General features: G+C 36.0%; 2 protein-coding genes across 3 annotated transcripts; one reads left to right on the top strand and one right to left on the bottom strand.

The window, feature by feature from the left end:
- Window positions 1-1,989: 1,989 nt before the first annotated feature.
- Window positions 1,990-8,607, top strand: LOC110648657 (U-box domain-containing protein 43). 2 transcript variants are annotated; one of them, XM_058154064.1, is made up of 6 exons: window positions 1,990-2,193; window positions 3,711-5,096; window positions 5,351-5,654; window positions 6,542-6,751; window positions 6,944-7,032; window positions 7,505-8,607. In XM_058154064.1, the coding sequence occupies exons 2-6, from the start codon at window positions 3,864-3,866 to the stop codon at window positions 8,498-8,500; spliced, it is 2,832 nt and encodes a 943-aa protein (XP_058010047.1). In that variant the 5' UTR covers window positions 1,990-2,193; window positions 3,711-3,863; the 3' UTR covers window positions 8,501-8,607. The 2 variants fall into 2 exon arrangements, with proteins under 2 accessions (XP_058010047.1, XP_058010046.1); XM_058154063.1 differs by having other exon boundaries at window positions 6,542-7,032.
- A 223-nt stretch (window positions 8,608-8,830) lies between these two features.
- On the bottom strand, window positions 8,831-13,635 carry LOC110648658 (oligopeptide transporter 9). The gene is given in 8 exon segments (XM_021802965.2): window positions 8,831-9,567; window positions 9,570-9,627; window positions 9,702-9,884; window positions 9,971-10,229; window positions 10,426-10,995; window positions 11,111-11,208; window positions 11,291-11,900; window positions 13,481-13,635. Coding segments are annotated over 7 exon segments (2,229 nt in total). The 5' UTR covers window positions 11,789-11,900; window positions 13,481-13,635; the 3' UTR covers window positions 8,831-9,004.
- Between the last annotated feature and the right edge of the window lie 652 nt (window positions 13,636-14,287).

The raw sequence follows: 14,287 nt of genomic DNA, 5'->3' as shown, positions 1-14,287 counted from the left end.
AGAACTTGATTAATGTCCTTCGACTTTGCATCTTCTAGTTTCTTCTTAGGCTCACAAATTTCCAATTCCCACCCGATCAATTCATCAAGATAGCATGAAACTAGACTGCCACCATAGAGAGCAATTGAAGCAGAGTACAAGGGGTGGTCAAAGTGACCAGATGAGATTTTCCCATGAATAGAATTGGATTCTAGTGAAATGTTGCTAATTTTCCTAGCTTCCTCAAACTTCAAAACTTCAGTTTCAACCTTAACAAAAGTTGTGGGTTTAATAGATGGTTTAGACTTATTTTGTTGCTACAGTTAGCTCTTGCAACTTAGCTAGAGTGTAAGCATCTACAAGTGTTTTTGGCTTAAACATTCTCATTGCCAATTGCTACTTAACTAGTCCAAAGAAACAAAATTCAACGCTTGATCTTCTTAAATTCTGACTTTTGAATATAACTGGTTAAAAGAATTCCAATAATCTTGCAGGGTAGATTCTTGATTTAAGTTCCTTAAATCCTCTTATGGATTTTCCCTTGCTTTTGTGAATTCACCTCAAGCTTGAGTCATATTACTAGCAATCTTCATATTATGCAAAATTATGCCAACAAGCAAGGCTTTAATTTCTTCCAAAGCTTGTTGATGTTGTTGGACTGTACCTTTTCGTAAAACCTACTGCCTTTGCTCTAGTTCTTGCATCATGACAATAAACCTTTGCACAAGATCATGTGATTGCATATCTTCCATCATGACTAAGGATCTAACAACTATGTTTGTGAGAGAGAAGAATCAGAATGATCGAGAAAGAAGAATAGGCAAGAATGAGAACAAAAGAGAAAGGAATGAAAAGATAAAAAAGAATAGGAGAATTTAGAAGAACCTTAGGTTCAAGAAAGAGGAAACGGAGAGGAAGAATAGCAGCAGCAAAACCCATGGTCGTGTGTCTTTTGCTCTGATACTATTGTTACGTGATTTTCCAACCATAGGAACATAAGAACAGGAAGAATAGAGAATAGAGAGAGAATCAGTAGAATTCAGAGAAAGAGACAAGACAACAAATAAACGACTCAGCGACGGAAATAAATCATTCCTCAAAATCATGGCAACATTGAGGGATCCTTATTCCCAAATAAACCACTCACACGCTCAGTCTACAACCGATGTGAGATCCCGAAGGATAAGCCCATAGGACACGCCCACTAACTCTCGGACCTCAACCCAGAGCAACCCACAGCAGACTAAGACTCCTTAGTTGTTTTCATTCGCAAGGTTCCGTTTTATTTTTACGTGGACAAGACAACAAACAGCTCAATGACGGGAAACCTCAAAACCATGACAATTTTGAGGGATTCTTGTTCTCATATAAGCCACTCACACACTCATTCCACAATCAATGTAGGATCCCAAAAGACCTAAAAAAAAAAAATGAATGCTCTGCTTCTTCCCATATTCTACACTATAACTCTCAAGTTTCTTCTTTTTAATTGGTAAAAAGTAAAACAGCTCTTAACTATCCTAATGAATCCCCTTCACCAATACACATCATTTTACTTTTAGTTTCACCATTTTATTAACAGCATATTTTTATATCATATTAAAATTTAAAATTAAAATTTAAAAAAAAGGTTATAAAAATAATTGTTTTAAAAGTATAATTTATTATTTAAAATTTTTATGATTCAAATATATAAATTTATTTTTATATTAATTTTAATATTTTTTAATTAATTTCTTTTTTAAAAAATAACTTTCTTAATTACAATTTCCACAACCATTAAAAATACTAGATCATGTAGCCCGTTGCCGTTGGCGCCACTCTCACTCTAACGTCCTTTCGACGCCGAGTCTATTTCCCATGCTTCAACCAAACTTCGCATTTCCTACACCACTGGCAGAATGCTCGTCCACGTGTCTACCCAGATTTCCAAATTCAACGTGGCAGAATCTTATTACTCGCTTCCATCATTCATCATTGTGAGGCGGAGCACGATAGGACTGAAGACCGTTGACTGGGGCGTCTCTTGATTGTTCAACGTTACCGAGTGAGGGAGAGTGTAAACAAATGCAGAATAGGCTTCTGCAATCTGCATTTCCAGGCCAGACCAGACGGCCAAAAGCTGCAAATTTTCTTTTCTTTCATTTTCTGCCTTGATTTTTCAAGAAAATCATCCAGCAAGAGGAGGCTCTATGGATGAATCATTTTTTTCAGGTCACTCTCTCTATCTGTCTCTTCATTTATGTGTTTGGTAGCTAAGAAAATGCTAGAAGATAGAGGTGTAGGGATTCAGACTGTTATGTGAAACTAATCAAATTTGCTGCTTTAAGTGAGTGAGTTGGGGCTGATGTTATTAGAATTAGTTTTCTTCCCATCTTTTTATATGTTTGCACAGTGATCAGTGAGAAGATATCAGAAAAGCTGCTGCATTACGGTTTCAATACTGTTGTGGATATATTTTTATGGAGTCAATGAACACGATTCTTGGTCTTGTTTGGTTGGGTAACTCAATTCAGGAAAGCTCCCGAGCAATACTAAAATTTGGCTTGTTTGATACCATAATCATTGACTTACAGGGAAGTTAAGGTTCTCAATTACTTCACTTCCAATGAAGAAACTTACTATGTTAGCTTACTTACCTTACTGTAGTAAAGTTACTTTCTGGGAAGTTCTCAGGAAGTAGACCAATTGAACTAAACAAATAGCAATTGCCTCAAATTGGTGCGAGTCACGCTTGTGTATGGCCTTTGTTATTGCTGAAATTGAGATAATAGCTGATAATGATTATAAAACATGATGCTCTCCATTTCGGCCTCACTGATTTAATTTTATGAAATAGTATGGAAAAGGATATAAATAGGACAACAATTCCATGTTAAATAGCTATAGTTTTGGTCCCAATTTTAAATGTAGAATGTTTGTTCCATGGTATATATTTCCCACAATTTGAAGTTTTGGTAAAATTCTAAATGCGGAATAATTTTTTTGTGAACAAATATTTTATAATATTAATTTCACATATGGGTAAATTATATCTATTTCATGCTATGGAATAGTTACTCTACTCATATTAAATGCATATCATGTGGGCCCTATTCATTATTTGTATTTAGTCCTTATTAGCAAACCCCTACATGTCGATTGGCTGATTCAATGTCATATCAATAAGGGTACATGCCTTAGTCATGATTTCCAACCCTTGGACATAGTTGCTTCTAATTTTAAAGAAATTAAAAAGAAAAATTGAATTGGATGGAAAATTGTCACAAATTTTTAAGAATAAGATATATGAGATCAGTAGCTAACATATACACACATATTAGAGTGGATCCGAGTTTTAGTGATGATTCTAATTCCTTAGATAAAATTGTTACTGATTTAAAAGTTTGTAACCCATATTGATAACATTTAAAACCGTTAGATAAGATTGAAACTTGTTGTGAAGTTCAGTATTTGTGGGATCATTAGCTCATATACTGGACAACACACTTATACTTGACCCTTGGCAATCAAGATTACCTATTATCATAAATTGTAGTGAGGTTATCACTTGAGTGTTTAAACTTCTGAAAATCAAAACTAAAATTTGTGGATTCCGCCATTATGCTTTTCTAGTTCTTTCAGCAAATGAATCAAGTCTATTTAGCTGTTATTATCATTTTAATTTTGGTGATTCTAACTTTCTGCTACCTGGTCGAAACCAAACCTTATGAAATTGAATTGGAATGCAGGTACATTGTTGGAAGTTGAATCAGACCTGTGCCATTAGCTCAAATACTGATTTTGTGAATGCCTTGGATTCAGGCATAAACACTTATGCAGTTTGATTGCATAACTCAATGAGAGTTTGGGTTCTGTATCTGTAGATTTTCCCTTGTAATAAGATGGCAAAGGATGTTATTATTAGTGCATCATTTGTACCAATATCTGAGATGCTTTCTCAGGTAGCCCTCTCCATATTTGAAACAGTACATGCAGCCAAAGAAGTCCTTGTTCAGAAGGAAAATATCAAGAAGTTCTCAACTTACTTGGAGAAGACTGCATGTGTGTTGAAAGAGTTGTCAAGGTTAAACCTAGACTATTCTGAGAGCTTTAAAAATGCCGTAGAGATTCTGAAACGAGAGTCCAAAATTGCTGAGCAGTTGGTTCTTGAATGCAAGAACAAAAATAAGGTCTATCTGTTCCTGAATTGCAAGAGAATCATTAAGCGTTTAGAGAATAACACAAAAGAGATTAGTTGGGCTTTAAGCCTCATACCTGTAGCCTCTTTAGATCTTTCTGTGGGCATAAGTGATGAAATTAGCAAGTTGTGCAAGAATATGCTGGGTGCTGAGTATCGAGCAGCAGTAGCGGAGCAAGAAATTTTGGAAAAGATCGTCTCAGCAACACAGGAATGCAATGCTAATCGATCTCGTGCAAATGATTTGTTGTTTCATATTGCTGAGGCTGTTGGGATCTCTACTGAGCAGTCATCTTTTGAGAAGGAATTTAAAGAATTTAAGAACGAAATAGAAGATGCAAAGCTAAGAAAAGACATGACAGAAGCTGTACAGATGGAGCAGATCATTGCATTCCTTGAAAATGCTGATGCCATCAAATCTCATGAGGAGAGAGAGAAGAAGTACTTTAACAAACGAAATTCTCTGGGCCGGCAGCCATTACAACCTCTGCAATCATTTTATTGTCCAATTACTCAGGATGTAATGGTTGATCCTGTGGAAATTTCATCTGGTAAAACATTTGAGAGAGCTGCAATAGAGAAGTGGTTTGCAGAAGGGCACAACAGCTGTCCCTTGACCCAAATTTCCCTTGACAATTTGTTTTTACGGCCTAACAAACCACTTCAAAAACTAATTGAAGAATGGAGGGACAGAAACAATTTGATTACCATTGTTTCCCTTAAGCCCACACTTCAGTCGACAGAGGAGCATACAGTGCTACAATCGCTGGACAAGCTGCAGGGTCTACTGGTGGAACGAGAGTTGCACCGAGAATGGGTGACAATGGAGGACTATATACCAGTTCTTATTGAACTTCTTAGTGCAAAAAATCGTGAAATAAGAACTTGCACGCTGACCATTCTTTGCATCCTTGCTAAGGACAGTGAAGACAACAAGGTACCTTTGAATTCCATTTTCTTTTACTGTATGTTGTCGTGATGCAACAACTCGTTTAATACAATGAATAATCTAGAATGCTGTTAACAATGTCAACAACCTGGCCTGCAGTACATGCACCCTGCTTGCTCTTTGTCTTCCGCATTGCCTTGGGAAATAAATAACAAAACTCTGGTTGTTTGTCTACTGGGAAAATGATAGTTGTTTCAGTGTTGATATTTTATTTCATTATCTTAAACTTACTTTTTTGGCAGAAAGCAATTGCTAAAGTTGATCATGCGCTTGAATTGATTGTCCGTTCACTTGCCCGCCAGATTGCTGAAAGTAAGTTAGCTTTGCAGTTGTTATTAGATCTATCAAGGCATCATCTGGTGAAAACTGGCATTGGAAATATCCAGAGCTGCATATTTCTCTTAGTAACTGCATCAAACAGCAATGACAATCAAGCTGCCAAAAATGCAGAAGAGCTTTTAGACAATCTGTCTTTTTGCAATCAAAATGTTATAGAGATGGCAAAGGCAAACTATTTTAAACCATTACTGCAACTTCTTTCCTCAGGTATGTTTTTGTTATGGTGCTTCTTCATTAATGAATATAATAAAAGGTATTCTTTTTAGGCCATTTGACATTGCATGTTTCTGATTTGAAATCTGCTTGGAGGTATTTGTGCAAGTTTTAATTTGAAAAAATTTTCCAGGCTTGGACTACCTTGAAAAATTAGTGCAAGAAAACAAAGTAGGTTTTTACCTGATTGCTTTGGCAAAATGTTGGTTTTTTTAGTCTCTTCCATTATTCCTCATTTGTTGTCTGTAACTAGTCATTTTGTGATGTATGCTATATGTGATAGTGATTATTTAGCACATGAATAGTCATGTTAATTATATGTGAGTGTATTCAAATTAAAACTTGTAGGAAAGGTTGTGTAGGATCATTCTTGTTTAAAATGAACCAAATATATTTAACTCCTCAATTACAAGTTTATATAGATTGTGAGTTACATTTTTTAACTATATGTCCTTTGACACTACTTGATTAAGCTAATTGACATTCGCCAATTTATTAGATTATTTGATAGTTTGAGGTCAGAAACAACGCTTAGAATTGAAATGGTACATATTTAATTTTCTATATTTCTTAACAAATATTTCTCAAATAAGTTCAAGAGTGAAGATAAACACACCAAGAAGTCATGAACTTCAAAATTTTAGTGCTGAGGTTGAGGTCTACCAAATTTTTTCTCTTGCTAGTTTTTACTGCAGTTTATCACGCATGGACTTCCAATCCTTGCATACTGATAGCTAGTAAGTCAATGGTATTTTATTGATATGAAATATTTGAAAGTCCTGTTTCATCTATGCTCTAATGCTTAGTATACTTATTTCATTTTTACCTGTTTCCTCGACCATCTGCATTTTTATATATAATATAGATTATTATCAAAGCAGGGGAAGAAGATATTAGGATAATGATGGCAAAGACACTGTCAGAGATTGAGTTGACCGACCACAATAAGGTGTCTTTATTTAAAGATGGGGCATTGGAGCCACTTCTTCAACTGCTCACACATGATGATTTAAAAGTAAAAAAGGTGGCTATTGACGCTATACACAACCTTTCAGATGTACCACAAAATGGCCTCCAGTTGATCAGAGAAGGTGCAGTAGGACCACTGTTTGAACTTCTTTATCGTCACAGCTTATTGTCACCAAGTTTGCGTGAACAGGTTGCTGCCACAATTATGCACCTTGCCATATCGACTGCGGCTCAAGTAGCTGATAGCAAGCAGGTCTTATTGCTGGAATCTGAGGAAGATATTTTTAAACTCTTCTCACTTATTTCCTTGACAGGTCCTAACATTCAAAAAAGCATTCTCCAAACTTTTCTTGCAGTGTGCCACTCTCCTTCAAGTGTAGAAATAAGGGAAAAACTGAGAAAGGTATGTGTTTGTTGATCAACTTCTAGTATGAGACTTGGAAAGTTTAACTGCTGTCTGCATTTGGTGCTCTTGTAAGTTACATGGATAAGATCCTTTAGCATGTGCAATGATCCTTCCTCTGTGAAGCATTTATGGTTAAATTGTCTCATTTACATTGAAAGCATTAGAAAATTGTCTAGCATTATTTTTATGTGTTAGGCTTGGTAGATTTTATTTAGATCTCCCTTCATCAACCTGGAACCAGGAAATGAACTGAATAATTTCCGAGTTGTTCAGTTTATCTATCCTTACCTCTTTCATATTGAATCTACACAACCTTTTATACTTGTGTGGTTCAAATCTTTTGACCTTTTCTGTTTCAAAATACAATTCACAATTACACAATTCTAGCACTTGTGCTATCAATTTTAGTTACAGTTACTTTTTTGCTCTCTCTTACTTTTTTCTATGCCCACACACATATAATTTTCAGCTCTCTGCCCTCCAAGTACTGGTTCAATTATGTGAGCAAGATAACGAAATTGTACGGGGAAATGCTGTGAAGCTGTTCTGTTGCTTGACACAAGATGGTGATGAAAACACCTTATTGGAGCATGTGGGTCAGAGATGCATTGAGAGATTGCTCAGGATCATTACAACTTCCAACGATCTGGAAGAGATTGCTGCAGCCATGGGCATTATCTCTAATCTCCCTAAGGACCCAGAGATAACTCTCTGGCTTCTAGATGCTGGAGCACTTGAGATCATTTCTACTTGCCTCACTCATGAAGGCAGAAATGCCTCATACAGAATGCAAATAACAGAAAATGCTGCTGCAGCTCTCTGTCGTTTCATTGCTCCATCAAATTTAGAATGGCAGAAGAGAGTAGCAGAAATTGGCATTATTCCAGTACTAGTAGAGTTGCTAGTTTCTGGAACCACTTTGACCAAACAAAATGCAGCCATTTCACTTAAACAATTTTCTGAAAGTTCCACTGCCTTGACCAATCGAGTGAAAAAGCGATGGCTTTCCTGGTTCTGCTTGGAAGCACCTGTAAAATGCTGCCCTGTACACTTGGGCATTTGCACAGTGGAATCTTCCTTCTGCATTTTAGAGGCCAATGCTCTGGAACCTCTAGTAAGGATGCTTGGAGAGGCAGATCCTGGAGCCTGTGAAGCTTCTTTAGATGCACTATTAACATTGATGGATGGTGAAAGACTGCAATGTGGTAGCAAGGTGCTTGCTGAAGCAAATGCCATTGCTCCAATTATAAAATTGTTGAGCTCGCCTTCTGCCAGCTTGCAGGAGAAGACGCTGAAGGCTTTAGAAAGGATCTTTCGACTGGTAGAATTCAAGCAAAAGTATGGAACTTCTGCCCAGATGCCCTTAGTTGACATAACACAGAGAGGAAGTGGTGGCATGAGATCTCTAGCTGCTAAGGTACTTGCACAATTGAATTTGCTGACTGACCAATCCTCATACTTCTGATTATTAATCATCATGATTAAATTTTATGTACAAATGATTGAAGCTGTAATGATTAGTTAATTTGCAACAAATTTATTTATTACAACCATTTTTTTTTCTCTATTGCATATTAAGGATTTTTTTTCCCCTTCTAGCTGACCCTATTCAAAATAGTTGAAAGTGCTCACCATTCTCAATTCAGATAACTGTAGGTTGCATGACTTTCTATTTGTTACTCAAAAGCACATTGTAACAAACACAACAATTCTTAGGGATGTATCTATCAACTAAGCTGACTCTAAACCATAAGACTTCTTATCCAATGGCGAATCCAGAAAAAAAAAAAAAAAAAAAAAAAAACCAACGCACTCATATAAATAAAATTTAGAATAAATCACTAGATTTACACACTAGAAGAAACACTGATATTATCCAAAGCATCCACAGCAAAATATTTACAGATTGAAAAGAAAGTTAATTGCTCTGAACAAGCTAAAAATAGATTTGGAGATAAAGATGCTTCGATTAGAAAACTGGGCAGCCATCTACAAGGACACCTTTGGCTGTCGGACAACTAGCTATAGGACACCCTTCTGGGTTATTTGAGCTGCTTCCCCACCATTCGAGATTGATTTTCTGGTAACTCAAACTGAAGAATATCAATATTGTCATAAAGGCCGTTCCGGCATCAAGGCCACCAGAAAGAACGTAATTATAGCGCTTCCACAGATTTGGACGGTATCGGTAAAAGACGAAGCCAGAGAGGAATCCAAGAGTTACCCAACTAGTGAAGTTCACAGCAGTAGCTGGCGGCATCATTGATGTGGAACCAAGCAGCACAGGCATGTGGATAAGACGAATCCATTTCTTGCTTGGGAAAGCCTTGTGGGCAAGCCAGACGAAGACAGGGGCTATGGCTCCACCAACAAAGGACCAATTGATCATCCCGTATTCACCAAGGTTTCCAAAGATTCTGCGGGGACCAACAAGCCCCCATATAACAGAGGCATCAAAGAACACTGTATCCATTGGGCATTTCCATGGACTATCCTTAGGCAACTTGGATCTATCACAGAGATTGGGGATGGCCCCATCATCCCCCATGCAGTTAGTAGGTATACAAACACAGATACAAGTGATCCTACAACCTGCATGGCTACATGCTTAGTTTTTGAACATTATTAGCAAAGTTCAGATGGAAAGAAAAGATCAAACAGCTAACCTGTGCCATGAACATGGACCTAGGTGGAATCTTCATGTAGTGGCCAAGCTTAAAGTCCTGTATGAAGGTTAGAGCTTGAATCATGCTAATATATCCGTACACCTTGAAGCACATATTAGCAACGGGGCGCTCAGGGTAAATGTAACCTATGATGTATTCTGTAATGATGTTCAAGCCTGGTGCCTGTGATGATAGCAGCAGAGCAATGTTTGAAGTTAAAATCAGCATTGGATCACTTGAATATAAACACAAATGTTGGCCTTTTTTACCTGGTTTGTGGTGGCATAAATAATCCCAATTGGGAGAGTGAAGAAAAGAGCAATGGCACAAGCTAGCAGAACACCCCACCAACGCAATTGGAGCGTCTCATTGTAATATTCACAAGTGATGATTACAACAGCAATGTTTACGATGAGAATGATAAGAAACCACCATGAGGGAACCGATTTGTATTTCTGCATAAGCCTTGTATGTATATCCATTTTGCTTTTTCCCCCAAATGCTCTTTTGCTTTGTTTCCACACTTCACTGCAATTAACAAGTGCAAGCAAACACAAATTAGTGACACCTTTGCAAGTGCTGCAAAAGGCTTTTCTGCTTTCTAAGTAACATGGGAAGATTTGGATATGGATGCTAATCGTTCCCGAAACCGATCCGGGTGGGGACGGAGTATCTTTTCTGCCCCCTACATTGCCTTGTTGCCATTCATAGATTTGGAGCTTACCTTCCATTGAAAAGGAGGACATGCATAATTGTGGCTGGAAGCGTTGCAAATCCAAATCCATAGGTCAAAGCAAAAAACGTACTGAGATGTACAGGCCCAATACTTGCATAAGTATTCTTATCAAGATGAAACTTGGAATTTACAATGCTTCGAATGTCATATTCTTCACCATTTCCTTGAAAAAGATCATTAGAATATAACGGGAAGGTCTTGGCATGGTAGATGTTGAGCCAGTAACAGATGGGTACCACCACATACATTATAGCACAGAATCCAAGAGCAACATTAGCAGTGGCAAACCATGGACTAGCAAGTGGGCTACCAAGGTATGAAGCCACTGTAGACCAATCAAAACCTAAAGCACCAATTCCAAGACCTTGCATGCCTGAACCCAGTTGCTGAACCAGAACAGATTTGGGAGCAAACCAACAGACCCAAGAGACAGATGTTAACATGGTGAAAAGATATCCTGGAAATACATAGTAAGCAAAGCTGCAGGTAAGTGCTATAAGGAAGAACTGGTTACGAGTCAATCCTCCTGCTGGTCTTTTCTCTTTCTCATGTAGAGCCCTGCAGGGGTTGAAATTTGCTAATCATTTACAGGACACATGAAAGCTCCTATGATGATTAAATAATAATGGAATTGTACATATATATATATATATATATATATATATATATATACCTGAACAATGAGACTTGAACCAGATTGCTTGGCCACCACATTTCTCCAGGCTCCACTAGATATTTCCTGAAAATTCCAGCCCACCCAAACCCCAGAACCTACAAATGATTCAAAAGGGTTAGATTAATTCATACATATGCAGACATCTATGAAACTGAGTTGGCAAGCATTTGAATTAACCTGAGTGGTAACCATAAGAAGCAAGGCAGGAAAAAAAGTGAGCTGTCTTTTATAAAACAGCTTGACAGCACTGAGAACATGAGTAGCATAAACAGTTCCAGCTCCAGCATTAGCAAATATAGTGATAAGAACATGTTCTTTCACGTTGAAAGGTCCTGGATTCAACGAGAATTCCCATTTAGTCCCTTGAAACATCATTCGCTTAGGCAGTGTTTTTGCCATCAAATGCCCCAAAGGCACCACAGCAATCTGTGCAGAAATGGAGGTGATGACCATTGGTTGTGTCCTATACCAGAAGAACTGATTCACAATTGCCAATATCACACAAGAAGCAAGACCCAGAACCCACATTCTAAATGTCAAAACTGGCATGTTGGGATCATCTGTTTTTGGCACAGTTAGCTCCACTTGTTTGACAGGGCACTGCTCCTCCTCCTCCTCCTCCTCACCCGCCTTCATCTCCACCGTAGCCTCAACCTCAGATTGCTCAACAGCCATGTCCTACACTCTACTAGCTAGCTAGGTTGGTTTAAATTGTGTGGTGGGAGTAAATGGTGTAGATTTGAAGTAGGATTCTGAGATGATTCTTGTTATGAGAATCTTTAGTTTCCTACAGGTAAATTGTTGAGGAGATTAAGGAAACAGTCAACAAATCTGTTAAGGCCAGCAATGAATGTGTGAATGTTATATTGCATGGATTCTGCAAGATGGATGCCTAGTTTTTCTACCTACTTGGGATCTTCAACTTTATCTTATTAGATTCTTATGATAATTAAAAAAAAAAAAAAAACCACAGCCTCATTTTCCATTTCAAATAAAAGTTCGTTTTAATGAAATCTACCCAAAAAAAAATCTCTTAAAAAAAATATTTTTTAAAAAATATATTTTTTTAAAAATCTCTTAAAAGTTCCTCATTTTACTGTTGAAGAAAGATTAATTTGTTGGACATGCAACATTTTGCAAATTGAATACGTATCAATCCATGAGGTGTAGTACACGTTTACTAACATTATACCAAACCCCTTTGGATTAAAAAATAAAATTTAGTAATAGTAAAGTCAGATTTTGAAATAAAATTTCTCATAATTTTTAAATTTTTATAATTTTTTTATAGTTTGAAATAAAAGATTTTTTTTTAAGATATTTAAAAATTTTAAAGAGAAATATTCTTTTAATTCATTAATTTAGTGAATTGAAAAATAAAAAATTTTAGAAATTTTTAAAAGCCTCTAAAAGCAGTATTTTAAAAACTGTGAATTCTTCTAAAACAAATCCAAAATTTTCTGATCTTTAAAAAATTTTTCACTATTTTGTAAAATTGCCTTTCAAAAAGAAAAATCAACTATGCACTTTCCCTGCGCGCATTGCATAGATTATTAATTATTTTATTTTTAATATTTTATAATTTTAAAATCATACTTTTTTATTAAATATAGTAAATATAACTTAAATTAGGAATGATTATGACTTATTATTATTATTTGCTATTGGCCCCATTAAAAACCTACTTTGGTTTAGAAAATAATAAAATTAAATATTAGCAATATTACAATTATTTGATTTTGTTATTATCTACATCAAACTCAAACAATAAATTTGCATTTTTTTTATAATTCATATCATAAAAAAAAAATTAAAAAAAAAAAAAAATCTGAAGCTCATGATATCGAATCAGCTAGTTTGTGAAATTCATCTTTTCCTTGCTTCCATCAATTTTATTAAAAAGGCATCTTAAAATTGTAGGCAAATTCGACCTTTTTGACAACATTCCCACGATTTACTTGAATCTACATTAGATTAGCTTTCTTCTCATTCTTAAGACTTGTGTCCTCCAACTCAATCATGTCACGAAGATAAAGAATAAGGATAAAAGACGAACACAAAATTTAATTTTCAAGTTTACTTGAAAGACTGAAACCGTAAATCTCTCTAAAAAGAGGATAAGAAATCAGATAGTGTTTGCTAGATTTCCTCAACAAATGAGAAATTAAATGTGTAAAAGAAAAATTAGAGCTTAAAAATTTGAAAAGGAGAATACCAGAATGTGCACCAAAATCAAATGACAGAGCAATGCTTCTTTATTTTCTCCAATTGAGATTGAATATCTTTCTTCCAATTTTCAGATTCAAACTTTTTGAAGTACTTGGAGAATGCCTTGAAATTACTCCAGGTACCAAATTTACAGCATACCTCTTCTAATTTGTCTATCAATACGCCTCGGAAGAAACTCAGTACCTGTACCATTAACTAAACCGGATCCAGGTTGCACACATCCCACAGGGACTGCACCAAAGCCTGCTCCTGGTTGAAAAGGAAGAGGCTGCTGTCTGCAGAAATAAATATAATTTGAAATTAAACTAAAAGATGCGGAGTCATGACGTAAACCATTAGAGGAATAGGACAAGATTGATTTATGAAAACTGCAGGACCAGAGCATTGGACCGCATGAGATGATAGCCTACCGGTGCTTGACCTAGTCGAAGAGTCACTGTAGTCCGTCCGAGTTCAAGTAGAAATGCACCGAATGTAACACTTCTAATTTTTTTTAATTTATTATTTTATGAGTAATATTAATATTTTATTTTATTTAAATTTTAAAAAAATATTTAAAATTTTTTAAATTTTAGAAATTAAATTTAATTTTTCAAAAATATAAAACTTTGATAATTTTCAAAAATTAATTTAAAGATAACATAGCAAAACTAAAAATATATTTAGACTCTATGAATTTTTTTTTAGTATTTTAAAATTTTTTCCAAATTTTTGAGTCTCATTTTCGATCTCAAGACAGAGTAAAAATACAAAAATTTTATATTTTAAATCGGACTGGCCGAATCGAACCGGATCGAATCGGACCGGTCGAATCTAACTGGCTTTCTTCTCCTTTTTCTTCTCTCTCACGCTGCCTCGCCGCCTTTCTCTCTCTCCCATTTTCTCTCTCCTCCCTTCTCTCCACGTCACACCGCCGCCACCCAGCCCTCCCCACCTCGCCGACGC

Source organism: Hevea brasiliensis, chromosome 9 (assembly GCF_030052815.1).
Source record: "Hevea brasiliensis isolate MT/VB/25A 57/8 chromosome 9, ASM3005281v1, whole genome shotgun sequence".
Classification (NCBI taxonomy): domain Eukaryota; kingdom Viridiplantae; phylum Streptophyta; class Magnoliopsida; order Malpighiales; family Euphorbiaceae; genus Hevea; species Hevea brasiliensis.
The sequence above is the reverse complement of the archived record's forward strand: the minus strand, read 5'-3'. Positions and strand labels throughout refer to the sequence as shown.